General features: G+C 45.3%; 1 protein-coding gene across 6 annotated transcripts in view; it reads left to right on the forward strand.

Annotated features, from left to right (window-relative positions):
• The window catches only part of DCLK1 (doublecortin like kinase 1), a 343,458-nt gene that overhangs the window by 231,310 nt on the left and 84,903 nt on the right, over positions 1–27,245 (forward strand). For all 6 annotated transcript variants that reach the window (XM_043891772.1, XM_043891771.1, XM_043891773.1 and 3 more), the window contains exon 5: positions 11,567–11,683. In XM_043891772.1, the coding sequence (XP_043747707.1) occupies positions 11,567–11,683 (117 nt within the window). The remainder of the gene's footprint in view (positions 1–11,566; positions 11,684–27,245) is intronic.

The following is a 27,245-nucleotide window of genomic DNA, read 5'->3' on the forward strand; positions in this document are numbered from 1 at the left end:
CCCTGGACACCCATAGGCATAGCTGATTCCCAGAAAATGAATTTCTGTGCAGCACTTGATTTAATTTCTCCAGTGAGTCCCCCTGATGGCACTCTTAGAACACTCTTAGCAGAGAAGTGTTGCTTCTGTGGTACTGATGGGGAACTTTTACTAAGAGCTTTTGTTTCTTCGGGGTAGGTACTTCCGTGATACCCCCAAGAAGTCATTCATTCTAAAGCCTGCTGATCGTTAGTTCGAACAATATCTAAACCATTGTGGGAAAACCATTGGCTGCCGTGCTTCTAAGCATTTCCTTGGAAGGAAATACGAGCTTTCTTAAGAACCTAGTCAACTTTTATTATCCCGGAGAAGGAAATGGCAACCCACTCCAGTATTCTTGCCTGGAGAATTTCATGGACAGAGGAGCCTGGCGGGCTGCAGTCCATAGGGTCACAAAGAGTCAGACACGACTGAGTGCGTAACACACACATACAGCATTTATTATCTAGCAGCTTTTCTTTATGTTCTGATTTTTTGTGCTCTGTGAAATGCACATGTTTCTGTTACCTGTTTCTTCCCTGAAGCAGCTGAGTTTTGTCAACCTCTGTGATTGTCCCTGTTCCTTGAAGGCAAACCCTCTGAATTAAATTCTTTCCCAGTGAGACTTTGCTCGGAAGTAGATTTGAATCGTTATTCTTGAGTATCATCAGTCCCTTTATAACCGTGTAACTTCAGCTTGTCATTTCTCATGACAGTCATTCTGCCTGGTTACTTTCTTCTGCACCAGAGTCTGAATCTTTATTCCTGGTCTTCTAGTTAACACTTTTTTCCCCTTGGTTTCTCTGTTGATTTTTTTTTTTTTAATTTTTTCTCCTTGAGATGACAGTGCAGACTCAAAGATGATTTTGTTTGGAGAATTATCTTCTCAAATCTTTCCTTTGCCTCAAGACATGAAAGAGAGGTGACCCCTAAGTACCATTTACCTCATATTGACATAGGTTTGAGTGTCTTTTCTCAGGAAGAGACTTAGCTCATTATTCCCCAAATGCAGGAACTTCCTCCTGGTGAAAAGTCTCTGTTCCCAGCTAAGCTTGATCTCCACTCCACAGAACATTTACATGAGGGTAGATGACTTTCTGGACTTCCCAGGTGGCTCAGCGGTAAAGAATCCACCTGCCAACAGAGGAGATGCAGGTTTGATCCCTGGGTTGGGAAGATCCCCTGGAGGAGGAAATGGCAACTCACTCCAGTAGTCTTGCCTGGAGAATTCCATGGACAGAGGAGCCTAGTGGGCTGTGATCCATGGGGTTGCAAAGAGTTGGACACGACTGAGCATGCACGCATGCATGTATATGACTTTGCGGAAACTTCTTTGGTACATGAGCCCTTCCCCCCACCAGGAACCTAGTTCTTCTGCTTTAAGTGACAGGTGATGAGCAGCCAGGACAGGCTCGCCTCACACAGTGCCCTTCTCAATTGTACCATGGATATCTCCCACTAGAGCAGTGCACCTAAATCTCTTTAAGTGCCACCCAGGGTACTAATTAGAAATAGAAATTCCCAGATCCTCATCCAGAGTTACTGCATCAAAACATGTGGGGAAGGGGTTTGGGAGGTTGTGTGTTCAACAATGACCCCCAAGTGATACAGTACAATACTGCCCCCTCAGGAAGATGCTGGACTATATCTGTTAACTTAATTCCTTTCTCGAGTTACTAATTACTATTTATTACCATCTGTGGCCTGTTTCTTAGGTTACCCTTTGAGTGCCACAGTCATAATCATCTGAGGTGCTTGTTCAAGATGCAGATGCCTGGCCTTTGAGATCAGAATCTCTAGGGACTGGGTCCAGGGAACCTGTTGTTGTTGTTTGTTTGTTTTCACATGCTCCCTTTGATCAGAATAGGGCATCCCTCTATAGTTCTAGAGTGGTTCTTCTCAAGCTTTAATGTGAATCCAGATTACTAGGAACACTGGGAAAATGCACCTTCAGAGTCAGTAGGTCTGGAGTGGGACCTGAGCTTCTACAACCTCTCAGGCGATGTTGAGGCTGCTGGTCCGTGGACCACGTCAGCACAAGATGCTAGAGAACGTCCCTAAACAAGATGGCCTAAACTGTCGGACAGCACAGAGCCTGTGACTGTTTTGATGGGAGGAGAGTAGACCCCATCTAAGCTGTGACTAGTCCTGATCTCATTAAGGCAGCAAAGGACAGTTCTACACCTTCCCCTTTCTCAGAGAGCCTCATCGAGACTTCCTGACTCCTGAACCACTTGGGCCTGGGCTGGAGCCACTAGACCAAAGATGTACACTTATTTCTGCAGGAGTGGGATAAAGTCAGGCATAAAAAGAGCCTTACTCTACAGGACAGAGCTATGAAATTTTATTTCGATTCTCACTTCCATGCTTTTTTTGTTTGTTTGTTTTTCTCTAGGAGAAATTTATAACTCACTTTTTTCTTCCTTTTGGTCCTTAGGTAATTTATCTGTTTCTTACCTATCTTTCAGATTATTTCCATCTTGTAACTAATGATAACCAGGTGGTTATGAGTTGTTAATAAACGTGAACTGCGATTCTTCTTCCAAAGTCTGCTTTCGGCTGAGCCTCAGGGCGGCAGTTTGTTGTTTTTGAAAATTTGAGTTGGGACCAGATCTAAGTAGGATGGATATTTTTTGTTTTTTCAAGGCTGATTTATCCTGCTAATCTCTCTCCTCAGACTGTTAGTTTAATCCTTTGTTCCAAATGTCACATTGCACAATTACTTCAAATGCTGAGCCTCTGGATTTTTTTTTTTTTTTTTTTTAGTGATTTTCTTATCTGTGGACCAGAGAGTGGCAGAAGGTTTCTGGTCTGTGGACTGATACTATTGGGATCACCTGGGGATTTTTTTTTTTTTCTTTTTAATGCTTTAGGTTCCATCTCCAGTGATTCTAATTCAGTTGGTCAAAAGAAGGACAAGGGGTCTCCATTTTTAGAGTGGGAAAGTCTGTCCTTTATCCTGAAGGGGGACCATGAGCCTTGGTAAACTTGTGGTCTCTCTTGGCTTCAGCACATGAAGCCACTCCGTTGTGCAGACCAGTCAGTAGGTCTCAGAAGTACACCTGCCAAAGATCGTGTAAGCGGGGGTTGTCCTGCCCACTCCCCCCACCAACCCCACCCAGACCTCCCTTAAGCCTTGTGGACTGGACCACCACACTGTATGTCGAGTCCTTCTCCTCCATCCATTCTATTACCTGTGTCCTGGTCCAAGCCACCACCCTTCCTCACCTAGATTAGCCCCAAGGTGATGGCAGGAGGAGAAGGGGATGACAGAGGATGAGATGGTTGGATGGCATCACCGACTCAATGGGCGTGAGTCTGAGCAAGCTCCAGGAGTTGGTGATGGACAGGGAGGCCTGGTGTCCATGGGGTTGCAAAAGAGTTGGACACGACTGAGCGACTGAACTGATCTTTTAGACTTGCAGACCTGAACATTTCAACGCTTTTGTTTAAACTCCTTCTGCAACTTTCCATCTTGCTTCAGTAAAATCCAAACGCCTCATTTAATCTTCCCAATCCTGACTCACTCTGGCCCCTACCTCCCTCTTTCCTGTAATCTACCCATGGCTGGTTCCTTCCCGTGTTCAGAGCTCACCTTCAGCATCCTCTACTCCCAGAGACCTTCTCTGGCCACCCCTGTAGAGAAACTGCTCACCCAGCCACTCGCTGTCACTGTCACGGCATCTTTCTTTCCTTGACAGAGCTTTTAGAAAATCTGCTCTTGTTCTTGTTTTTGTGTTTTAAGGCCCATTTCATCTTCTATGGTGTAAACTCCCATCAGAGCAGGTACCCTGTCTCCTGATTTACTACTGCATCCTGGCACCTAAACAGCAGGAACTTGGTAAACATTTGCAAAATAGATGAATTTAAGCTGAACAGGGAAGGATGAGCGGAAATGAGACAGCACAAGGGGAGAATTGTTCCTCCTGCAGGGAAATTAGTGTTCTCTACAGGCCAGAGGCAGGAAGATACTTAGTGTCTGTCAGAAACTGCATAGTGTGTACAGAGGGAGGAGAGAGGAGCTGAGGTGGGCAGGGACCTTACAGGCTGTGCTCAGCGTGTTCTCAAAGAGCAGCAATGAGTCCTAGAAGGGCTTTAGGCAGGGAAGTAACAGCAGAATCCTGACAAAAATTTTTAAGAAAGGTTTGTCCTAAAGTTGCGATACACTGTAGTAGGTTGAATGACCACCCAAGAATGTCAACTTGTAAATGTTCCCTTTCTTTATGGTCCCTTGTAAATGGACCATAAAGAAAGCTGAGCACCAAAGAATTGATGCTTTTGAACTGTGGTGTTGGAGAAGATTCGTGAGAGTCCCTTGGACTGCAAGGAGATCCAACCAGTCAATTCTAAAGGAAATGAGTCCCGAATATTCATTGGAAGGACTAGTGCTGAAACTGAAACTCCAATCCTTTGGCTACCTGATGCAAAGAACTGACTCCTTGGAAAAGACCCTGATGCTGGGAAAGATTGAAGGCAGGAGGAGAAGGGGACGAGAAAGGATGAGATGGTTGGATGGCAACACCGACTCGATGGACATGAGTTTGAGCAAACTCAGGGAGTTGGCGATGGACAGGGAAGCCTGGCGTGCTGCAGTCTATGGGGTTGCAAAGAGTCAGACACGACTGAGCAACTGAACTGACTGACTGAAATGTTCCCTAACTTAGAAAAAGCTTCTCTGCAGATATAATTAAGTGAAGGATCCTGAGATGAGGAGATTATCTTGATCTTCCAGGCAAACCTGAAATGCCGTCACAAATACCAGCCTAAGAAGGAGGCAAAAGGTTTTGACACAGACACACTGAGGGAAAGTCCACGTGAAGATGTGGGCAGAGGTCTCCATGATGCGGACGTGAGCCAGGGAACACCTGGAGCCACCAGGAAGAGGCGGCGGCAAGGCCAGGGTTCTTTTCTAGAACCTTCGAAGGGACTGTGGTGGCTCTGTAGCACCTTGATTTCAGAGTTCTTCCATTTTCCAAACTCTCAACTAAGAAGCCAAGAGTGTTTCAGGGTCCCATGTCACTGTGTTCTCAGAGACGGCAAAGCAGTGCGTGCTGATCTGATTTTAACAAACAACTGGAAGACTTACAACATTGCCAGTCACGTTATCTTCTCTGCAGCGGATCCACAGATACCTGAAACTATGAATCCATGTTGGCCAAATCTACAGAAAGAATGTGCAGAATGCATTGTTTTGGGGCTTCCCAGGTGGCGCTAGTGGTAAAGAACCCGCCTGCCAATGCAGGAGACATAAGAGACGCAGGTTTGATCCCTAGGTGGAGAAGATCCCCTCAAGGAGGGCATGGTCATGTTGACCCAATCTATGGAAAGAATGTGCAAAGTGCATTGTTTAGGCCCCCGGGCAGGTGGTTGGTGATGGCTTTGTTAATGCCCTCAAGGAAGAATTGAAGAATTTATTGAAGACCGTTGGGAACGTGGCTAGTGGAGAGATCCAGAAGTGGTTCTCAGCCAGGGGCTGTGGCAACGTGTGGAGACATGTTCTGGTCGTCACAGCCAGGGAGACGCTGCCGGAATCGAGTGGGTAGCAAGCAGGGAGTCCACTAGCGCCTGGCACTGAACAGCACAGCTGATGTGGCAAAAAGGAAAGACCCAGATTCGCATCAGGAAGGAAAGATCTGGTGCGGCGAGGCACACGGCAGCCTTTCCTGTTTCGTGTTCGGAAGACTTCCTCTTTTTCTCTTTTCCCCAGGGCTGAAACTTGAAGATGGTACGAGGAACGGGCTGGGACTCCGTGGAGAAGAACACTCAGGGTGACAGACGAGACAGCAGGAACCTGGGCTACCAGGCCGTCTCTAGGCACCAGATGACACTCAGCTGTTATGCAGGGAAAATTACTTCTTACTTGACTCTCAGGAGGAAAAAAAAAAGTATTTGGGGAAGAGACTCGCTCACACAATTAAAACAGTAGATCTGAGTGGTGACTCCCGAGATGTCAGGACAGAGCATGCCAGCGCCAGAAAGCATCCTCTAGATGTCATCGAAGGGTCAGCACCCAGCTAGCAAGTGCTCCAGAGCTGATTCCTATTGGTTTCACAGCCGGCAGCCACGCAGCATCACGCAGGAACACGTGTGTGCCACCTGCCATTCTGAGCTGGGGCTTCTGAGGGTTGTGGTGGGCCAGGCTAGGCGCTGGGTTTAGACACACAGAGATATATTTTTAGAAGGTGCTTTTAAAAAAATCTCAGTTTCTGGGACTTTATTCTCCAGTGAAGCCACTCCAGCTGACACCTTTGCTTCCAGTCCAATCTGCTACAGATTTTATTTTTTAGAAAAACTATGGTTTAGGGTATTTCTGTCTCCACTGCTTTTATGCCAAGACCTGCTGCATTTGGAGCTTTGGAACGCTGGTTCCAAACCCCGCCATCAGTAGGAATGGGAGTTCTCACTGCGGTGTGAGAACTGACTGAACCTGAGTGGTGCAGAAAAAAGAGAATGGGCCTCAGTTCTCAGAGCCTTCATCCCCACCAGGGAAATTCAGCAGATCGGCCCTTCCTGCAGGAGCCTGCCTTTGTGGAATCTTTTGCTTGTTTTCTTTTGCCTTGCCGCGAGGCTTTCAGGATCTTAGTTCCCCTTCCAGGGATTGAACGTAAACCCTGCGGAGTCATAACCACTGGACCACCAAGGAGTTCCTAGGAGCCAACATTTGTGGCTCAGATGGTAAAGCGTCTGCCTACAATGCGGGAGACCCAGGTTTGACCCCTGGGTCGGGAAGATCCCCTGGAGAAGGAAATGGCAACCCACTCCAGTATTCTTGCCAGGAAAACCCCATGGACGGAGGAGCCTGGTGCAGGCTACTGTCCATGGGGTCTCAAAGAGTTGGATACGACTGAGCCATTTCACTTCAAAAGACTGCCCTAAAGTATGAAAATCATTATGTTTCTATAGGAAGTAAACTTGAGCCGTCAGTCACACCAGGAATGGTCTTCCAGCTCATCCACACTGAAAGCTGGAGGCTAAGCAGGATGGTCAGAGCTTCAACAGCCAGAAGGCTGATCCAGAAGGTGGTGAATACCCCAGGCCCTGGAGGTGTACCAGAAAGATTCTGGCCAGCCCCTCACCAAGACAGGAGGGGAGGATATTCATGAATTGAGGACAGCTTTGAATGGGTAACCATTTATAACCGTGGTATTCTCAGATGGGTCATTCCAACCCAGAGCATCTGAACATGTAAAAGGTACTTTTGCTGGACAGTTAGACAGCCAGAATTGCAGGTTTTCTCTGTTGGTCACTGAACTTGTGCCATATTTGTCAAAAGTCTCTAGAACTAAATGGTCTCCCTGACTCTCTGGCATGTAGCCACGGAGAGGAAGTAAAAGAAAGTGAAAGTCACTCAGTCCTGTCCGACTCTTTGTGACCCCATGGACTGTATAGAATACCGGAGTGGGTGGCTGTTCCCTTCTCCAGGGGATCTTCCGACCCAGGAATCGAAGCAGGGTCTCCTGCATTGCAGGTGGATTCTTTACCAGCTGAGCTATACTATTCCATTTGGAAGCTTTGTACCTTTGCCAAGTTTAGCAGGGAGCCTGTCTTTGTTACCAGGATGGGCAAGAAAGCACAGAGCATCTACTGCTGGTAACAGATGCTTCCAAATGAATGTGCCCATCTCATGGACAACTGAATTTAGAGTAGTGATCACTGAGAGGTCTCTGCCTGACAGTGATTTTAATCTGCTGGCTTTACAAAGAGCTTAGAGGAGTAAAGAAATCTCTTGTTTAGAGGATATTCTCTAGCCAGTTTGCAGCATGTCAGTAAGGCTGCCTAGGCATTGAGGGGACATCACCTTGTCCTTCACGGTTCTCCAAAAGATACTATCAGGCTCTGTTGAATGCATGAGCGTCTCGGCTATGTGAGCTCAGGTCAGCTGCTGATGCCAGTGATGGAGTTCTGGAATTGTTCCTGTTCTCTAGCACCCTTCGTTACACATCAGCCTACACTTCCCAACTATTTCTGAGTTGGGGGAGAATCTGCTCTGCGGGGTGGGAGGAGGGGTGGTTCTCATGCCACTGGGAATGGGGCCGAAGGGTGTATTCCTTCCCCAGTTTCCTCCCTCTGCATTCACATCCTGGCATCACAGAGCACCTGTTTCATGAGTTGGGGTCCCGGGTGAAGGTGGGAAGTGTCCTAACCTCTCTTACCAAATTATGGGAACATCTGTAAAGCTAACGTTAGTACAGGCCATATGGAGAATGGTACTCTCCCCCTCACAGAGCTATGATTATAGCGACTTTCTAAAGCAGAGATTTAATCAGACTTTGCTTGCTTACTTGCTTGCTATGGGAGGTCCAGTCACAGAGACCCAGTTAATGTATTTCATCTGATTTTCTGTACTTGGGTAAGGTGTGACCATCAGTGGCAAGAGAAATTACTGTCCTGAAGCTTCTTTCAAGTGGCTTACCTAAAGCCCTTCAATCTCATACTCCTCAAGAAGTGTCCCCACAGCCAAAGAAAATGCATCCCTCTTAATAGGAAGATGCCAAAAATATCAGAATGAAGTGATTGACCCCAGAGGCAAATGACCCCAGCAGAGAGGGGAGGGTGCTATTTGCTTCCTTGCCAGACACTGTGAAAATGGCCTTCATGAGAACAAATAAAGTTTTGTACTTTACTGGCCATTTAGATCATATTATTCACAAGCTTTCTAAATTGTGCTTTTAAGCTGACAGAGATTTTGGCATTCTCTCTAAAGTAATGAAGCATTTGTCCTTCTCCATGACATCTTTCACCATCATAAAATACCACTTCCATTTAAAGTAATTAAAATCTAAACTGTAATGGGAAAGATGATTGGAGTCCTTTGTATTTTTTCTTTTTTTTCTCTAATTTATGGCGGTGCTGCAAGTGTCTTCAGTTGGTTTTATTTTGACCCTGGGTGGTGGCGGAGGATGCAGTTACTATCCTTGTTGAGTGTCTGCTTTCTGTTATTCAGCCCTAGCCTTTCAGGATTATGCTAATCTCCCTGTAGGACTCAGGAAGCTTCGCTCTTGTCCTGAAGGCAAGTGGCCTGAGATTTGTAATTGTCTTTCAGACTCCATGATCTCCCAAACGATTATTTCCTATAATTCCATTTTTGAAAGAGAGTTCCTTATTTCTTTTTTTTTTTTTGATGCAGTAAGCATCTTGACAGACTCCCAGCTTTAGTAATTAAATTTTAATTTAATGTTGATATGAGAATGGGTTGCTTGCCTTCCTTCCCATTATCCACCACCACCCACTTGTCCATCTGCCCTGTCCATGGTCACTGTTAATTTTCCAACCTTTACTCACAATGGAACAGGCCACTGCACCAGATCCTGGGGTTGTGAGGATCCGGGAGACTGGGATTCCATTGCAGACCATTTAGACCCTCAGAGTCTCACTTGCCTTGTCTGTAAAATGAGAGGTTGGATCATTCTAGCAAATAATAGTTGAGTTCACACAGGCGGTAACAAGATGAGTAACAACGGGGGCCAGTATTTATTGAGCAGCTATTATATGCTTTTAAATATGCCAGGACTAGGTGGTACCCCTGGTAGCTCAGTCAGTAAAGAATCTGCCTGCAGTGCAAGAGACCCGGGTTTGATCCCTGGGTCGGGAAGATCCCCTGGAGAAGGAAATGGCAACCCACCCTAGTATTCTTGCCTGGAGAATCCCATGGACAGAGGAGCCTGGTGGGCTACAGTCCATGGGGTCGCAAGAGTCAGATACAACTTAGCGACTAAACCACCACCAAGGGAGTAGGGGATGGGGAGGCAAATGAATAAATGAACCCTTTTGATAGATTAATAATATGGTGGAAAATGAGTTCAAGAGAAGCCATAGAAGCTATAGAAGCATGGCATGAGTCCACAGGGTTTTTTCAGTGCTCCGAAAATCAAACAGAACGCCTACATTAGCTCTGGTAAGACTGAGCGCCTGACAAAAATACCCACTTTCTTTCTGGTGGCTGGAAACATGTCAACTTAGTGTGGTAACAGTGGTTCTATTATGCTGCTCCAGAACCCTAGCTGGTAGGTGGAGCCCAGAACTAGCAATTTCTGGCACCTGTGGCAAACAGCATGCGACAGACCCCAAAATCAACTTTTTAATTCACTTTGCGGCTCACAGATGGGTGTTATTACCAGTGTGCACCATCTGGTAGCTTTCTATTTTAACCATTCATCCCTGCTAACTAGACGCCGGGCTTTTTTAAATTATTATTTTAAATTCATGTGACCTCTAAATGTTCACGACCTAGGAAAAAAAAATCCTGGTCATCTTGCCCTCCTTGTAGTCCTGGTTTTGATTTACAGTGAGAAATGTATTATTATCTTGTGCAGTTTGTTTCATAAGCCAACATTTTTCAAATATGAGGTCCACAGAAGAAAAACAAGCCCTCGTTGGTTAAAAGATTATGGTGCACTACCAGGGGGTCGGCGTTTCTGGTTCCAAAGTCACGTGTGTTCTCCTCCAGGCCAGAAGAGCTCACCACCTGGCATGGAGTGAACACTTGGTAACAATGTCACTGGAAGCATGCCAGTGGACAGGCAGCATTAGATCTGTCCAATCTAGTTCCTAATGTTCTTCTGAGAGGCCAGGCCAATGTCTGTAGGCTGGGACAGACTCCAGGTGGTGTTGGCCGTGGTGTGGACAGAGCCTTGAGCCAAGTGGATGTCCTTGTCACATGGTGCAAAGATCTGTTTTGTGAATTACATGACTTTCCCTGGTGGCTCAGACAGTAAAGAATCTGCCTGCAGTGGAGACTCAGGTTCAATTCCTGAGTCGGGAAGATCCCCTGGAAGAGAGGGCATGGCAGCCCACTCCATTATTCTTGCCTGGAAAATCCCATGGACATAGGAGCCTAGTGGGCTACAGTGCATGGGGTCACAAAGAGGTGATGCAACCCAGTGACTAACACTTTATTCTCTTAAAGAATCATAGTGTATGTATTTTTTTTTTAAGTATCTCTGTGTGTGCATATATATATGTATTTTTTTTTTGGGGGGGGGGATGTGCTGGGTCTTAGTTGCAACATGTGGGATTTAGTTCCCTGACCAGGGAGTGAGCCTGGGTCCCCTGCATTGGGAGTGGCAAGTCTTAGCCACTGAACTGTGAGGGAAGTCCCATTTTGTGAATTAAAACCTCGAGACACGCTCTCAGACGCTATTCATATGGTGGTTCTGATCGTGTCTTCTGATATTGTTTCTTGCTTGTGTCTACTTTGAGTTTGTGCTGGTCTGTTCATATGCACTCTTGTCTGTCTTTGTTTAAGAAGTGGGAATCTCCTGCAGGGCCACTTGGCCAGGCCAGAGTTAACCACTGGTGGTGGTTCAGGGCGGGTGGTTCTGGAACCAAATCTCCGTGAGTACAGAGGGACAGCTGCATTTAGCTCGATGTCTGAGACGTCCAGGTGCCCTTTCTGGTCATCGTCTTGGTTCTGTTGTCATGGACATGTGCTGGGCTGGCAGGAAGCACGTGTGACTGAGGAAGGCTGTATATTTCTAAGTTTATTGTACATGTCGAATGGTATGCGCCGTGCCCCTCTACTGACGTGTGGCCTTTCTTCTTCCCCCAGAATGTCGCGTGGTGAAGTCCACTTCCTACACCAAAATAGCTTCATCGTCCCGCAGGAGCACCACCAAGAGCCCAGGGCCTTCCCGGCGCAGCAAATCCCCGGCCTCCACCAGCTCAGGTAAGGCCGCGGAGGAGCCCAGAGCGACTGCTTTGTTTGTGACGCATGCTGAGCAGGGGGTGTGTGAAAGCCCAGAGCGTGAGGTTTCAACGGAGTGCAGATTCCGGTTTATAATTTTAGAACATGGTAAGCTGGGGGAACAGATTTGCCAGAGTCTAGCATGTTGGCTGCAAGAAGAAACATCGGGTTCAGGAAAACTTAATGAAAGATTCGGAAAACCCAGAGTTGCCCACAAATAGGAGTACGCTCCCGACTTGCATCATTTCTGCTCAAAAAAAAGAAAGAAAGAAAGAAATATTTTTTTAGGCTCAGGGCCCCCGACTCCAGAAACCTCCATTAAAGCTTCTGTTCCACTTGTGACTGGCTGGCTGCCGTTTGTGTTCGCTGGTTCTTGATCAGCGCACTTCCACTGTGGCCCCAGCACAGCCCGGGGGCCACGGTAACGGCAGTGACTCTGGGCCTGGCTTCTGTATGTCTGGGGCTCTGGGGCTGGTGTTGGGGCAGGATGTGGACTCATAGGATGAGTGCCTCAGCTCTGCCCTGTCCTTCTTGGGCCTTAAACTGACGTGAATTAGTTTGTCTGTCTGTGTCTTAGGTAGAAGATTTATTTCATGATGGTAGGTAATTATTTACTAAGTGCTCTAAACTGTTGAATGTGAATTATTAAATGATACATACATCAGAGTGATCGTCATCTGATTTCACAAACGCAGGCGGGGAAGCTCTTATAAATAGAGACCAAGACCGTTAGGGTCTACACTGAGGCCTTCTTCCACTCAGCGGTGTGGTCCCAGAGGGATGGGAAAAGATCTCTAGGACCTTCCTCAGGTACGACTGCCCAGTGTGAGTTACAGCCTCCCTGCTTAAAAGTGGAGACTGTCATCTTTTTTTTTCCCTAATTAAAACTGAAACTTCAGAAACGAGTCTTAGAAGAAGGGACTCTTAGCTGGCTGGAGAGCTAGACCATGTGGTCCACCTTGGTTTTCTAAGAGGTGCTTTTCCCTGGGGGCTTTGCTGCATGCCACAGTCCATAGCGTTGCAAAGAGTCGGATACAGCTGAAGCGACTTCTCATGCCCGCACGCACACTCTTCCCCTGCAGATCCTCCAAGACCTTCTTTTCACTTTGTCCCCTCCCCACAGCATGGCTACAGCATCTCACAACACAGCTGGCCCTTGAGGTGGGGCGAGTGTGCCTCACCTATTTTCCGATGAACTCAGAGCTCCTCCCTTATTGTGTCGTAAGCTCACCTAGACTGGACGGAACACTGATGACAGACTTTGCTAAAGAGTAAGGTGATGAGACTCAAAAGTTTAAAGTTCATGAGAGTCGTTTGGGAACTTGGTATAGAGTTTGCCATTCTTACCCCCAAACTGTCTAGATTCTGACAAGGACAAAAGCCTGTTTTAACCAGTATTCCAGGCAGTTCTGCTCAAGTGATCCCAGTCCCAGATTTAGGAAGACAGACAGGTAAGGATGTGGTTTCCAGAGTGTGGTCCCTAGGCCAGCAGCATCACCATCCCCTGAACTGGGGCCCAGCAGTCTGTGTTCTCACAAGCCTTCCAGGTTATTCTGATGTTCACCTAAGTTTAAGAACCCCTGGGTTGTGGGTAACAAAAGGAGAGATAAATATGGGAAGTCACTGACTCTGGATTGTCAAGGGTGGAAGACGAGGCCCGCTCGTCTTCATCTGTTGGCATAACAAAGATGACTTCCTTTCTGCCTCCCTGCTTGCCTCCGAGCAGCAGTGTCCGTCTTTAACCCTGTAACCCTGGCCACTGTGAAGTGTAGCAGTGAGCAGAGGAGAGTGTCAGCTGCCAGTCTCCTTTTCTGCGTCCTCATGATGACCTGCTTTCAGAGAACCAGGCCCCCGGGAGAAGAGAGAATTTATATCTGAAGATCACCTCTTCTCTGGAAATTGATACTGGAGAAAGGCTCTCTCTTCTGGGGAGATGTCACCTCCCTGCAGATGTAGACTCCAAGAATGGTGGGGTGATGACAGGAAAGGCTGCTGGTTAAAGCTCCCCTCGGGGGCGGTAGCTTGTTATTAATCAATCACAGGTTATAGTGGAGCTCTTTGGAGGATGATCAGTCTTGACCAAAGAGCAGTCCTCATTTTTTCCAATCAGACCCACCTGGGCTGTAGGATGAAGTCTCACAGAGCAGGAAGGAAGAGGAGGTGATGGGCCAAGCCAGCCCGTTTTCCCTAAAATCGTGGCTATTTAGTACAATCGTGAAAAGCTATGAGGGAGAAACAGGCCTCATATTCGTTGGAACGTTATCAATACCACTAAAAAAAAAGCCTATATTAAAAAACAATATTTGTGCCCTATCCAACCCACTTTGATACTGCACAATTTTACTTTCCTCTCTCCTTCCTCTTAGTATACACCATGGGGTATGGGACTTCCCTGGTGGTTCGGTGATTAAGACTCTGTGCCTCTATTGCAGGAGTCTTGGGTTCGATCCCTGGTTAGTGAACTAAGATCCCACATGTAGTGGGGTGAGACCAAAAAATCAAAAATTCAAAAAGTACTTAAAAAATTTTTATCAGGTGTGGTTAAGGGGGAAGTATCTAATAATGAAAATGAGCGATTAGCCAAAATCTTACGTCTCTTAATATCATAGATATTTTAAGGGAATCAATATGCACTTATTGCTATTAACTTTTTGTTATTACCTTTGGGGGTGGTGTTTTTAGGAGCTGTAGGCAGTTAGAAGCTCTTAGGCTTGGGCAAGAATTTCTTTTCTCTCTGCTTCTTGTCTCCATAGGTCACAGAAGGTTGTGGGCAGGTCAGATTCTTGTGCACGTGTCCAAGGACCGGCTCCTGACACCAGGAGCAGTTATTGTCTGCAGCTCAGGTTTCCACTACAGATGCAGAAGTGTCTTCATGCTTCTGTCTGTCTCATCATGGCAGTCAGGACTGAACAGGGGCCTCCCATGGGTAATATAGGGCCAAGAGAAAAAAAAAGGAGAAAATTTTTACAACTCAGAAAAAAATAAGCTTGTATATAATGAAGAGCCTATTTTATTTCAAAAAAGGAATCTAAAATTTCAGTTAAGAAAAAAAAGAAGAACCATCACTCTAATCTTAAAAAGATAATTATGAATACAGGAAATTGTTTCACTTTGGAATTAACTGGTCACAGAGTCACTATTCAACATCTCTTAAGATTATATAAATCTTACAAATGTATTTAATTATAATCTTATAAATAAAGATGACTATATCATTTACCAAGAGTAATTCTGGAAACTCAAAAACGGAGATAGGCAAATGTATTAGATGTATTTGAATTTGTCACTGCCAACGTTTGGAACCATTCTCTTTAGAAGTTTAAAACGCATAGGACACATTACCTCAAAACCGATAGGTTGCTTCAAACAAGCATTTCTATTTTCTGCTGTTTCTCTGAATCCCTTTTCCACCAGTTAAAACCTGGCTGATTTGACCAGAAATCACCTGGAATATGTGATAGGTACACCATGCCAGGGAATTATCATTTTTATTCAGAAAGCATAATCCAATCCATCCTAAAATCAATGTATTCTTGAAAAATTAACACTTCATTCAAGGTATCTTTAAACTTCTAGGTCAAAAGTAATTAAAAGCACTCATCACGTTTTAATATGAGCCTTTTATGCGTATAGTTTTCAACTCCCTGCTTTATGATTTACAAGACATGCCATACAATCATTTCCTGGTTATGTAAGAGCTTATAATATGTGGTGACTGTCTCTTGATTCTGACTTGCTACCAAATCTTCCCACCTTCCTCTGGATGATTCTTATTTGAGAGGGTTTATAGAGCAGCAACACCCAGTCGCAAATGCATGGATTGCCTCAAGGACCCCTTTTCCCAGGACCTAAGCCCAGGGTTTAGAAAGTTCAGTGGTGTCTCCATGTCTTCTGAGGGCAAGTGTTCTTTCTGGATGTCAGGGGATCAGCTGCCTTGGTCCCCTCCACTGAACCAGCCTAAGACTCCTGCCTCTACTCAAGTTTGTCTCTTGAAAACGTGGAAGGGAGCAGTGAATTATCTCTGTATTGACTGCATCTGAACTTTCTTAAAATAGCCTGTATGGTGTTTTTCATAAATTATAGGACTGGAATGTGAATAACTTCCCTTTCAAACTCCTGGAACATTGATGTCCCCCACAGCCCCCTTCCACCCTGAACCTGACTTTGTAACATTGAGGAATTTTTGTTTTTCCTCCTTACACATTCACCTAAAGTTTGAACTGGTTTCTCCTTCAATTTTAAAATTTCTGCTTCCTGTCTTCATCTTCCTGCCTGATACAGAGATTGGAGCATTGCATGAAGTTGAGATTTGTAGGTCCCAATGCCATCTGTGATTGTTTTGTTGACTTTGCATTTATTTTTTAAAAGTTTTTTAATGATCTCTTTAACACTTTTAGAAGTATTTATTTATCTATAGCTGCACTGGGTCTTTGTTGCTGTGTGAGAGTTTTCTCTAGTTATGGGGTGTGGGGGGCCTCTCTCTGCTGCGTTGTGCAGGCTTCTCATTGTGGTGACTTCTTGTTGCAGAAAAGGGACTCTAGGTGCACAGGCTTCAATAGTTGCAATTCACTGGCTTAGCTGCTCTACTGCACGTGGGATCTTTCTGGATCAGGGATCAAATTCATGTCGCCTGCACTGGTAGGCAGATTCTTAGCCACAGGACCACCAAGGACGCACTGGGCTTTACATTTAAATGAAACATCAGAGTTAACATAGAACTTTAACCTCTTTATTTTCCTCTCCCAACAACAAGCAAGACAAGACATTATTCTTTGTTATATAATATGTACTCTATTTTTTAAATGAGGAAGCAGTGTCAGGGATGGGGGAGCTGCTTGGCCCAGAGTCACAGGGCTAATGTGTCTGCTCAGAACAGGCAACTGGGGCTTCCAGTGCTCTGGACACGGCAGGCTGGCCATTCTTGATACCTGTTTCTTCACCTCTGCTTGTTAAAATTTTGATCTTCAGGAAATAACGGATGGAGTACCTAGTTTAAGATTGAGATTTACAACATCATAACCCTTTGCAGTAGAAACCTAAGTGTTAGTCCCAGGCAGGGGCAGTTCCAGGGGGTGAAATGATTCACTCCAGCTTCATGCTGTTTGCCAGCAGCAGAGAGAAACTTTCTTTTGTAAGTCAAATGTTCGAACAAGAATGAGACTCCTCAGTAAATCTTTTCTTTGTTCCTTACTCATTCCTCCTCTTGAGACTAGGAGAAGTTAGAGGTGATTTATTAAGGTAAGGTGTTCATTTACACCTTCAGAAATATCAAGTTCAATCCTGCTAGTGTCGGGCGCTTGCTAGACACTAATAATGCAGAGATGAAAGAAATAGCCTCTCCGGTCAAGAAGCACACAGGTTAAGCCCCCTACATAATTTACACCTAGTGTAATTCACAGAGCTGTTGAATTATTATTAGTCTCCATAACAGAAAGGGTCCAAAGAAGGCAAATTGGAGCTGGAGAAAAAGGAACCAGAAGTCTAAACACAACGAGAATAAGGAGTCCCGAGACAGTTGTGTGCTGAAACACTGAATGAGATATCATTAAGAAATGGGGAAAACTTCTCCAGTGGTCCAGTGGTGAAGAATCCGCCTGCCGATGCAGAGGACGTGGGTTCAATCCCTGGTCCAGAAAGACCCCACGTGCTTCAGGGAAACTAAACCCATGTGCTACAGCTACTGAGCCTTATAGTTGTGCTCAATAGCCCGATGGGTCTGTGCACCTAGACCCTGTGCTCCATAACAAGGAAAGCCACCACAGTGAGAAGCCCGCATACCACAGTGAAAAACCCGCGCACCGCGGCCAAAGTAGCCCCTACTTGCCCCGACTAGAGAAAGTCCTTGTGCCGCAATGAAGACCTGGCGCAGCCAAACATTAATTAATTAAAAAAAGAAATGGAGAAAACTGGTTTTACTTACTTCTTAAAGAAACAGGAATGTGTAAGAGCATCATAAAGAGGATTTCGTGTGGATCGAAGTTTTATTCATGTGTCTCTTTGGAACGTAGACATCTCACAACATGTGTACTTTTACAGGTGAATTTCTCGTCAACAAATTCCTTTATCTGCACAGGGAAATTATAACAAAGTCTCTCTCCAAATAAGAGTATTTTATGCATTCATTCAATTTCAGTAAGCATGGATAAGCTTTCGTTTTGCTTTATTTTGTTTTCTTAATGTTAAAAGTAGAAGAAAGCTATGTTTACCTATCTTGAATCATCATTGCTGCAGTCCTCCTTAAAAACTTGGAGATTTCAAAATTTTGCCCTCTTAGATCCCTTATAAGAACTTTGAGAATTTTGTTTGTTTTAGAGTTTTATTCCCAGTCAGGTGGATGGCCATTTTTTTTCTTATATAGTGACTGCCTCTGTTTAGAAGCCATAACAAACATAACTGAGTCCCCAGTGGATGCTTATGCTCATCAATTCAAGCATAAACTGATGCACTTTCTTGCCCTCCAGAAGCTTATAGTCTAAGACATTCATTCATTCAATATGCATTGAAACCCGCCAGGGGCCAGTGATGTGAGAGATGCAGGAGTGAACATTTAAAAGAAGAAAAAGCTAGGTGCCTTAGTTGATGAGCTTCTACCATGATGGAAGCATTATCTTATATTTCTCAGGCTTAAAACTTACTTTAATGTGACTTTGGAAATCCTCAAGTCTTTTTTATTTATGCTAGTCAAATTTTACTTTTTTATAGTTATATAAAATATTTTATGCAACATATGCAGATAAGGATCAAAGCTGGGGAAGCAAAGAGAATTTTAATCAGCATACCGGTCCAATTTGTCAATTTTTAAAACTTATAGCAAGCACCATCAAAGGCAGATGGCTAGCTATTAATTTTTAGCTGTCTTTTTCCTTTAGTGCAGAGATTTCAGACATATACGTTCTATAGAGGATCTTTTCTGCTTTGACATTCCAAGAGAATTGTTGAAAACAAAATGCAACAAGCACATCCAGAGGGCTGATGACTCATTCCTTGTGTTTTTAGAATTTTCTATTGCCTATAGAGCTGAATCCCCCTTCCATTCTCCTTCCCTGCACTCATCAACAGCCCCTCCCCCGCACCCCGCCAACCGCCCTGCTCAGCAGGTGAGTATTTCCAAAGATACTCTTTGAAACTTTGAACCATTATCTTGACACGCTATCTGTGGGGGCAGCACCCTATGGCATCTGCTTTAATAAATCCTCACCACTACTGCTGCATGTTAATTAAATATATCCAGGACATCAACTGTGTTCCAGACATGTATTAGGTTGTAGGGATACAAATGTGATTAAACTGCAATTCTTATCTTCAAGTTGGGAGACAAACACATATGCTACTTACTATAATATGCTGGGCTGGAAGAAGCATAAGCTGGAATCAAGATTGCTAGGAGAAATAGCAATAACCTCAGATATGCAGATGACACCACCCTTATGGCAGAGAGTGAAGAGGAACTAAAAAGCCTCTTGATGAAAGTGAAGGAGGAGAGTGAAAAAGTTGGCTTAAAGCTCAACATTCAGAAAACTAAGGTCATGGCATCTGGTCCCATCACTTTATGGCAAATAGATGGGGAAACAGTGGAAACAGTGTCAGACTTTATTTTCTTGGGCTCCAAAATCACTGCAGATGGTGATTGCAGCCATGAAATTAAAAGACGCTTACTCCTTGGAAGGAAAGTTATGACCAACCTAGACAGCATATTAAAAAGTAGAGACATTATTTTGCCAACAAAGGTCCATCTAATCAAGGCTATGGTTTTTCCAGTGGCCATGTATGAATGTGAGAGTTGGACTGTGAAGAAGGCTGAGCGCCAAAGAATTGATGCTTTTGAACTGTGGTGTTGGAGAAGACTCTTGAGAGTCCCTTGGACTGCAAGGAGATCCAACCAGTCCATCCTAAAGGAGATCAGTCCTGGTTGTTCACTGGAAGGACTGATGTTGAAGCTGAAACTTTAATACTTTGGCCACCTCATGCGAAGAGCTGACTCATTGGAAAAGACCCTGATGCTGGGAGGGATTGGGGACAGGAGGAGAAGGGGACGACAGAGGATGAGATGGCTGGATGGCATCACCAACTCAATGGACATAGGTTTGGGTAGACTCCGGGCGTTGGTGATAGACAGGGAGGCCTGGCGTGCTGCGGTTCATGGGGTCGCAAAGAGTCGGACACGACTGAGTGACTGAACTGAACTGATAATAGTGTAGTAAGTGCCATAGGGCTACATCTCACTAGTAGGGTCAGAGAAAAAGACTTATAAATTGGGACTTGAAGGATCTTGCCAGGATAAGAAGGGCCCAGAGGGCATCATCACCTGAGAAAACAGAGTTAAGGCACAAAAGCGTGGAAACATATGGCACATTTAAGGAGCTGTTGCTAGGCCAGTAGAAATGGATGATAAAATTCTAGGAGAGGGAGAAGATGGTGGTAGCCCAGTTGGTTATGCTGAGATTGCACCATGCATTATGCCACGAGAACAATGTTGTATGTATCAGGGGGTAAAAGGTGACTTTTAGTAAGGCCATGATTAGTTATTTACCTGAATTTATATACAATGGCACAGGGGTAGAAAGGATGGCTACACAGAAGGGACCGAGGGCCAGGAAGACTCTGTGAGGCCACCTGGAAAAAAACTGTTAGGACAGAGTTTAAACAGTTTTTAAAATGGGGGACAGGACCTCCCTGGTGGTCCAGGGGTTAGGACTTTGCCTTCCAATGTTCAAGGGGTGCAGGTTCGGTCCCTGGTTGGGGAGCTGAGATCCCACATGCCTTGTGGCCACAAAGCAAAACATAAAACAGACGCAATATTGTAACACATTCAATAAAAGATTTTAAGAATGGTTTACATTTAAAAAACATCTTTAATAAAATAAAATGTGGGAAACTTCAAAAGGGGAATGAAACTAAGTATTTCACCAGATGTGAGGCCAGACAAAGAGAAGGGGATCAGAGATGATTTGCCCATTGATGAGGGATGGGTCCCATTGTAGCCACGTCCACGTGAGCTACTTCAGAAACATCAGTAGGCAGGTAGGAAGGAATGGTGTGGAAGTCAGATTTGAGCTGTCTGTCTATGTACTGGAGAGACACTGGCATATAGTAGTGATTTAAATAATAGAAGTATAAAATGCACCTCCCCTTAACCCAAGGAGAGATTGGAACTGCAGGAACATGTGCAGTTATAAGGGTACATCAGAGGACATGAGCGAAGTAAGTCAGAAAGAGAAAAGCAAGTACCTTGTATTAACGCATAGAACGCATATATGTGGAATCTAGAAAAATGGTACAGATGAACCTATTTCCAGGGCAGGAGCAGAGACGCAGACTTAGAGAACAGACTCGTGGGCACCAGGCTCGGGGGAGAAGGGAGGGTGGGATGAATTGAGAAAATAGCGTTGACATATATACACTCACACGTGTAAAATAGCTCGCTGGTGGGAAGCTGCCGAATAGCAGAGGGAGCTGAGCTCGGTGCTCTGTGATGACCTGGGGGGTGGGCTGGGGGGGTGGGCGGGAGGCTTAGAGGGAGGGGATGTATGCACACATACAGCTGATTCACGCTGCTACACCGCAGGAACTAACGCAATACTCTAAACCAGTTATCCTTCGATTTTAAAAAAAGCACGTTAGAAAAGGCGAGGGCACAGTGAGTGTGCAGGAACGGAAGTCAAAGGGGGCAGAAAGCTTCAAGATGGAGGAGAGGCCAGAAATGTTAATGTGGGGGCAAGTAGAGTTGAGAACTGGAGGGAACACAGGATTTGACAGTAAGGACACTGCTGTGACCTGTGGAAAGTCCCTTTCAGCGGGCACTGTGTCCCGGGGGTCATTCCGGGACTGCCCCCCGGGGCGGACTCCCGGACTTTACTCCAAGGGGAGGCCGCCCTGCAGTACCTGGTAGGGTGGGGTCTAAGCACCCAGAGACCCTCATCTCGCTGCTCCTTGGCGGTGCCTTTAATCACCTAGTTCCTTCAGAATGACCAGCCTCTTCTGCGATCCCCACTGACACATTTTCATCATTTTAAACCAGCATTCCAGATGATGCGGTCTTATTGTTAAATTCAAGATCTCCTTCCTCTTTCCTTGAAAGCATCTTTGACTCCTTTTCTCCTCCTCGTCCACCTTCCACTTGTCACCAGTGTTCTCGGCCCCTGCTTTGCTGTCCTGGGACACTGATTTCTCACAGCTGCAGGAGCAGCTCGCTGGCCCCCTCCCTGCCTCTGACCTCTGCTCCTCACCTCTGTCCTGGCCGCTGATGTTAGACGTGTTACGGTTACTTGTGTGTGTGTGTGTGTGTGTCTGTGTGTGTAAAGTCGCTTCCGTCGTGTCTGACTCTTTGCAACCCTATGGACTGCAGCCTGCCAGGCTCCTCTGTCCATGGGATTCTCCAGGCAAGAATTCCGGAGTGGGTTGCCATGCCTCTTCCAGGGGATCTTTCTGAGCCAGGGATCAAACCTCCGCTTGTTATGTCTCCTGCAGAGACGGGTTGGCAGACGGGTTCCTTACCACTGGCACCACCTGGGAATCCCGTTGCCTTTGCTTACTGTCTGCTAAATCAATTCTGAACTCTTTATTCTAGGATGAAGAACTGTCTTGGGTTGGCCACAGTCTTCCTGTCCATCTGTATCTCTCATGTCTCCTCTGGACTTGTGCTGTAGCCTGGAAACCAATTTAAATTTCCACCAGGAACCCCTGGGGCTCTTCCACCTTTGTCCCTGTCATTCTCTAGAAGCCTTTCCTCTATCACTTCTGGTCAAAAGCACACATGCCCAGTTTGGCCCAGCTGACCTCTCTGAGGGTCTCTCCCTCCTCCCCCATCTTGTGACAGCTGATTTGGCTCCCAGGCTACAGGTGACAGGCTGTGTCGCCTGACCAAGTCAGGGCTTCTGAGGGAGGAGTTCTTTAATGCATCCTACAGTGCCTTCAAGTTCATGGTCACTACTGAGGAAATGCTGGCTGGATGAGTGAGTTGAGGAACAATGGGATCTTTTCAAGTTGCCTAGATCTCCTGAGGTTCAAGGCCCTATTTGTAAATATTAAAAAATTAATTCACAGAGCCATGTTCCTCTCTCCAACCCCTCTGTTTCTTTTTGACCTCCTGCCTTGCCATTGTCCACAGCAGATAAGACAGTCCTTTTGTCTTTTGGGGGGGCAGCATGCCCCATGATATGTGGAATCTTAGCCCCCAGTCATGTGGGGTCTTAGTTCCCTGACCAGAGATAGAACCCATGCCCCCTCCAGTGGAAGTGCAGAGTCTTAACCACTGGACCGTCCCAACAAGGTAAAAGTGTTAGTCGCTCAGTCGTGTCCAACTCTTTGTGACCCCACAGTCTGTAGCCCACCAGGCTCCTCTGTCCATGGGATTCTCCAGGAAAGAATACTGGAGTGGGTTGCCATTCCCTCCTCCAGGGGATCTTCCTAACCCAATAAGATAGTCCCTCTGAATTGGACCTACTGCTCCTGTTTAGGAAAATGCAGACAGATGGAGAAAATCAGGGTTCCAATTCATCTATGAAGTCAGCACCTATGAAGATGAAACGAGGAAAAAGCATTTTTCTCAAGAGTTCTCCCACCCATCAGACACTTGTCTGTTTTGTCTTTGCCTAAGGTTGACTCCATCTGCTTTTTCCTTCTTTTTTTTTCTTTCTCGATAATGTGGCAGGCAATGGACAAAGGCTGGGAAAACATATTTTAGAGTATCTACAGCCTCCTCCATGATCAGGGAGTGAGGGAAAGTCTAAGGCAAGCAGCCAGATCTCCCGGGAAGCCTGCCTGAATCACCACCCCCTGAACACGCAGACAGATAGATGGACTTACATGCATGCAAACACGTTCTCTCCTCCCGTGCCTGCAAGGGCAGCGGCATAAATATTAATAAATGAGCCACCTTAGTTCAAAAAGAAGATAGAGAAACAGCAAGATAGCTTTTCAGGTCCAAAAGGTTAGTCACCTTGTAATGAGATGGTCTTGCATGGAGAGTGTTCTAACTTCCAGACCAGTTTGAGACATTCAAGCATTTGGTTTTCACTTGCTGTCTAAGCCTTTTACTAATGAAACTGTAAAGAGAAAAAATCCTTTAAGTTTACAAAGGGTTTGCTAAACTCAAACACACATGAGTTTAAAGTCATTTAAGAGGAGCAATGAATTTGACAAGTAAGCCAAGTATTTCCTGATTCTAGATTTTTTTTTTTTTTTTTGTAACTTTCACATTCAATTGTAAGTTTTGGGAGAACAGGGACCATTAGAGTCAGGCATGTGGTAAGTGAACGCTGCATGTACTGAATGGTGGATTATAGAATCCTGAATTCATGGCTCCAGTGAAGGAGAGTAGGATCATCGATCTTTGATAATGAAGAGGTGAGGTCGGATCTTTCATGAGGAGTCATGGTCTGTGTCCAGTTCAGGCTGCTGTGTCCTTGCTAGGCTCAGGTGCCCCCAAGAGGGGATGGACTGGAGATGGTAGAAGTCAGCCCCATAGATTTCTTCTACAGCTCTTTGATGGCTAGTTATGAAATTGATCATCACAGACTATGAGAATAATCCAACCTAGAATTAAGCACTTCTCATTCAGGAGGTAAAAATCAGAACAAAGCATATAGCATTTAAAATGTGCCCAGACAGATGTGAGCAAAGGAACCCAGAGCTGGATCTAAGGCAAAGGATCTGATGGGTCCTTAATAATTCAGATGTTCATTTCAGTTCAGTTCAGTTCAGTCGCTCAGTCGTGTCCGACTCTTTGCAACCCCATGAATTGCAGCACACCAGGCCTCCCTGTCCATCACCAACTTCCAGAGTTTACTCAAAACTCTTGCCATCAAGTTGGTGATGCCATCCAGCCATCTCATCCTCTGTCGTCTCCTTCTCCTCCTGCCCCCAATCCCTCCCAGCATCAGGGTCTTTTCCAATGAGTCAACTCTTCACATGAGGTGGCCAAAGTATTGGAGTTTCAGCTTCAGCATCAGTCCTTCCAATGAACACCCAGGACTGATCTCCTTTAGGATGGACTGATTGGATCTCCTTGCAGTCCAAGGGACTCTCAAGAGTTCTTCAACACCATAGTTCAAAAGCATCAATTCTTTGGTACTCAGCTTTCTTCACAGTCCAACTCTCACATCCATACATGACCACTGGAAAAACCATATCCTTGACCAGACGGACCTTTGTTGGCAAAGTAATGTCTCTGCTTTTTAATATGCTATCTAGGTTAGTGACTTCCGACTGAGATAACTAATTGTTGGGCCTGCTTGGCCATTTAGAAACAACCATATGAAGTTGGATTTTTGCTATTCGAAATAATGAATTGTTTAATAAAGGCCTCTGTAATACCATTTGTTAGTTGAATTTTAATGAGTTCTATTAAATAAATGAGAAAACCCTTTTTTTTTTTAATTGGCACTCAGGGATTTCTGGTAGTACAGGATTAAAAAACAATGGGACTCAATACATGTGTCAACCTTACTTATGAGACAGAATTACTTATCCTAGCAGGATGAGGAGTATGATGTTTTCTGGAGGTCAAGAACCAATTTAAGAAGTTGACGGTGCTTTTTAAGTGGCCAAGAGGAAGAGTCTCTACAGAACTTTGACCTTAACAGGACAGGTCGATCCCAACTTACAAGCAGATTGTGTTCCAGAAATGTTTCACTGTCAGTGACTTGTTTGGCACTTGAACTTCATTCCTCCTGAGAGATGGCAAGATAAGTAGAAGCTGTGAGCCCACTGGCTATAAATAAAGGAGGCAGGTTCCAGTGCCCCAGTGAGAGAGAAGCCTATACATTCTCAGCTTCGCAGACAGGAAGCGATAGACCTGGACGTGTCCTGATGAGCTGGCCACTCATAGGAAAAGTATGCAGTTCTTTGAGTAGGACGTGAATGAGACTCATTTCTAGCTCTCCCGCCTTTGATCTACTTGTCTTTCCATAGGTTACCTCTCTGAACCTCAGTTTCCTCATATCACACTGCAAAAATGACACCAATTTGCAATGCAAATTTTTTTCTTTTTTTTATGCCAGCCATGTATATCAAGATACATACAATGATGCTTGTTCTTCACTATCTCCCGAAGTTTGCTCAAATTCATGTACATTGAGTTGGTGATGCTATCTAACCATCTCATCCTCTGCCACTGCCTTCTCCTCTTGCCCTCAGTCTTTCCCAGCATCAGGGTCTTTTCTGGTGAGTCAGCTCTTCGCATCAGGTGGCCAAAGTATTGGAGCTTCAGCTTCAGCATAGTCCCTCCAGTGAATATTTAGGACTGATTTCCTTTAGGATGGACTGGTTTGATCTTCTTGCTGTCCAAGGGACTCTCAAGAGTCTTCTCCAGCCCCACAGTTCAAAAACATCAATTCTTTGGCACTCAGCCTTCTTTCTGGTCCAGCTCTCACATCTGTACATGACTACAGGAAAAACAAATAGTTTTGACTAATATGGACCTTTGTCAGCAAAGTGATGTCTCTGCTTTTTAATATGCTGGCTAGGTTTGTCATAGCTTTTCTTCCAAGGAGCGTCTTTTAATTTCATGACTGCAGTTGCTGTCAGCAGTGATTTGGAAGCCCAAGAAAATAAAATCTGTCACTGCTTCCACTTGTTCCATTTCTATTTGCCATGAAGTGATGGATCAGATACCTTGATCTTAGTCTTTTTTCATGTTGAGTCTTAAGTTTCTTCCCTGGTGGCTCAGACAATAAAAAATCCACCTGCAGACTGGAGACCTGGGTTCGATGCCTGAGTTGGGAAGATCCCCTGGAGACGTGAATGGCTACCCACTCCAGGAAACTTGCCTGGAGAATTCCACGGACAGAGGAGCTGTCACTTTAATCCTCTAGCCTTAATCCTTTTCACCAATTGATTACCATGTCCTATAGTTTTTACTTTTTAAATCTCTCTGAAATGTTTCTATTTCCCTCCACCTCCACTGCACTACCCAAGATAGAGCCACCCCATCTCTTTGACCACAAGACCCTTAAATGTGCCCCAGTCTCTCCCACTTGGACTTTTGACTAAGGGATGTCCTGTTCCTGTTACTGTTCTCCTCTCATCCATTCTTGACAGCTTAAGAGCTCTTCAGAACTTTTTAAAATGCAGGTCTGATCCCCTGGGTTCCAGCTTTAAATTGTTCAATAGCTTCTCATGGTGCTTTGGATAAAAGCAAGACTCCTTAACTTGAATTTCAAAACCCTGCATTATGTGACCCTTGTCACCTCCTCCATCCTCATTCATAAGCACTTGCTGCTATGCTCACCTGTTGGGGTCCCTTCAAAGTGCCACGCTTGCTCCCTCCTCCATGTCCAGCCATGAAACAGGTGGTCCTCTTGCCTTGGAGTGCTTACCTTACATACCTGGCCAACTGCTACTAATACTTAGGATCTGACTTCACTACCTGCTACTCTCTCTGTATAGGGTGTAGGCTAGTCTTGACCCCATAGGTGATTGGGGGTCAAGAGCAACCCCCAGTGCTCCCCCTCTCAGAAAACTTGGTTGTGATTTCGGGTTGAGTTGTGTAGTTTTCCTTCAGATTAGAAGGCTGGTGTTATAGGGGAAGGTGGGGGTAAAGAGT

Source organism: Cervus elaphus, chromosome 30, assembly GCF_910594005.1.
Source record: "Cervus elaphus chromosome 30, mCerEla1.1, whole genome shotgun sequence".
Taxonomy (NCBI): domain Eukaryota; kingdom Metazoa; phylum Chordata; class Mammalia; order Artiodactyla; family Cervidae; genus Cervus; species Cervus elaphus.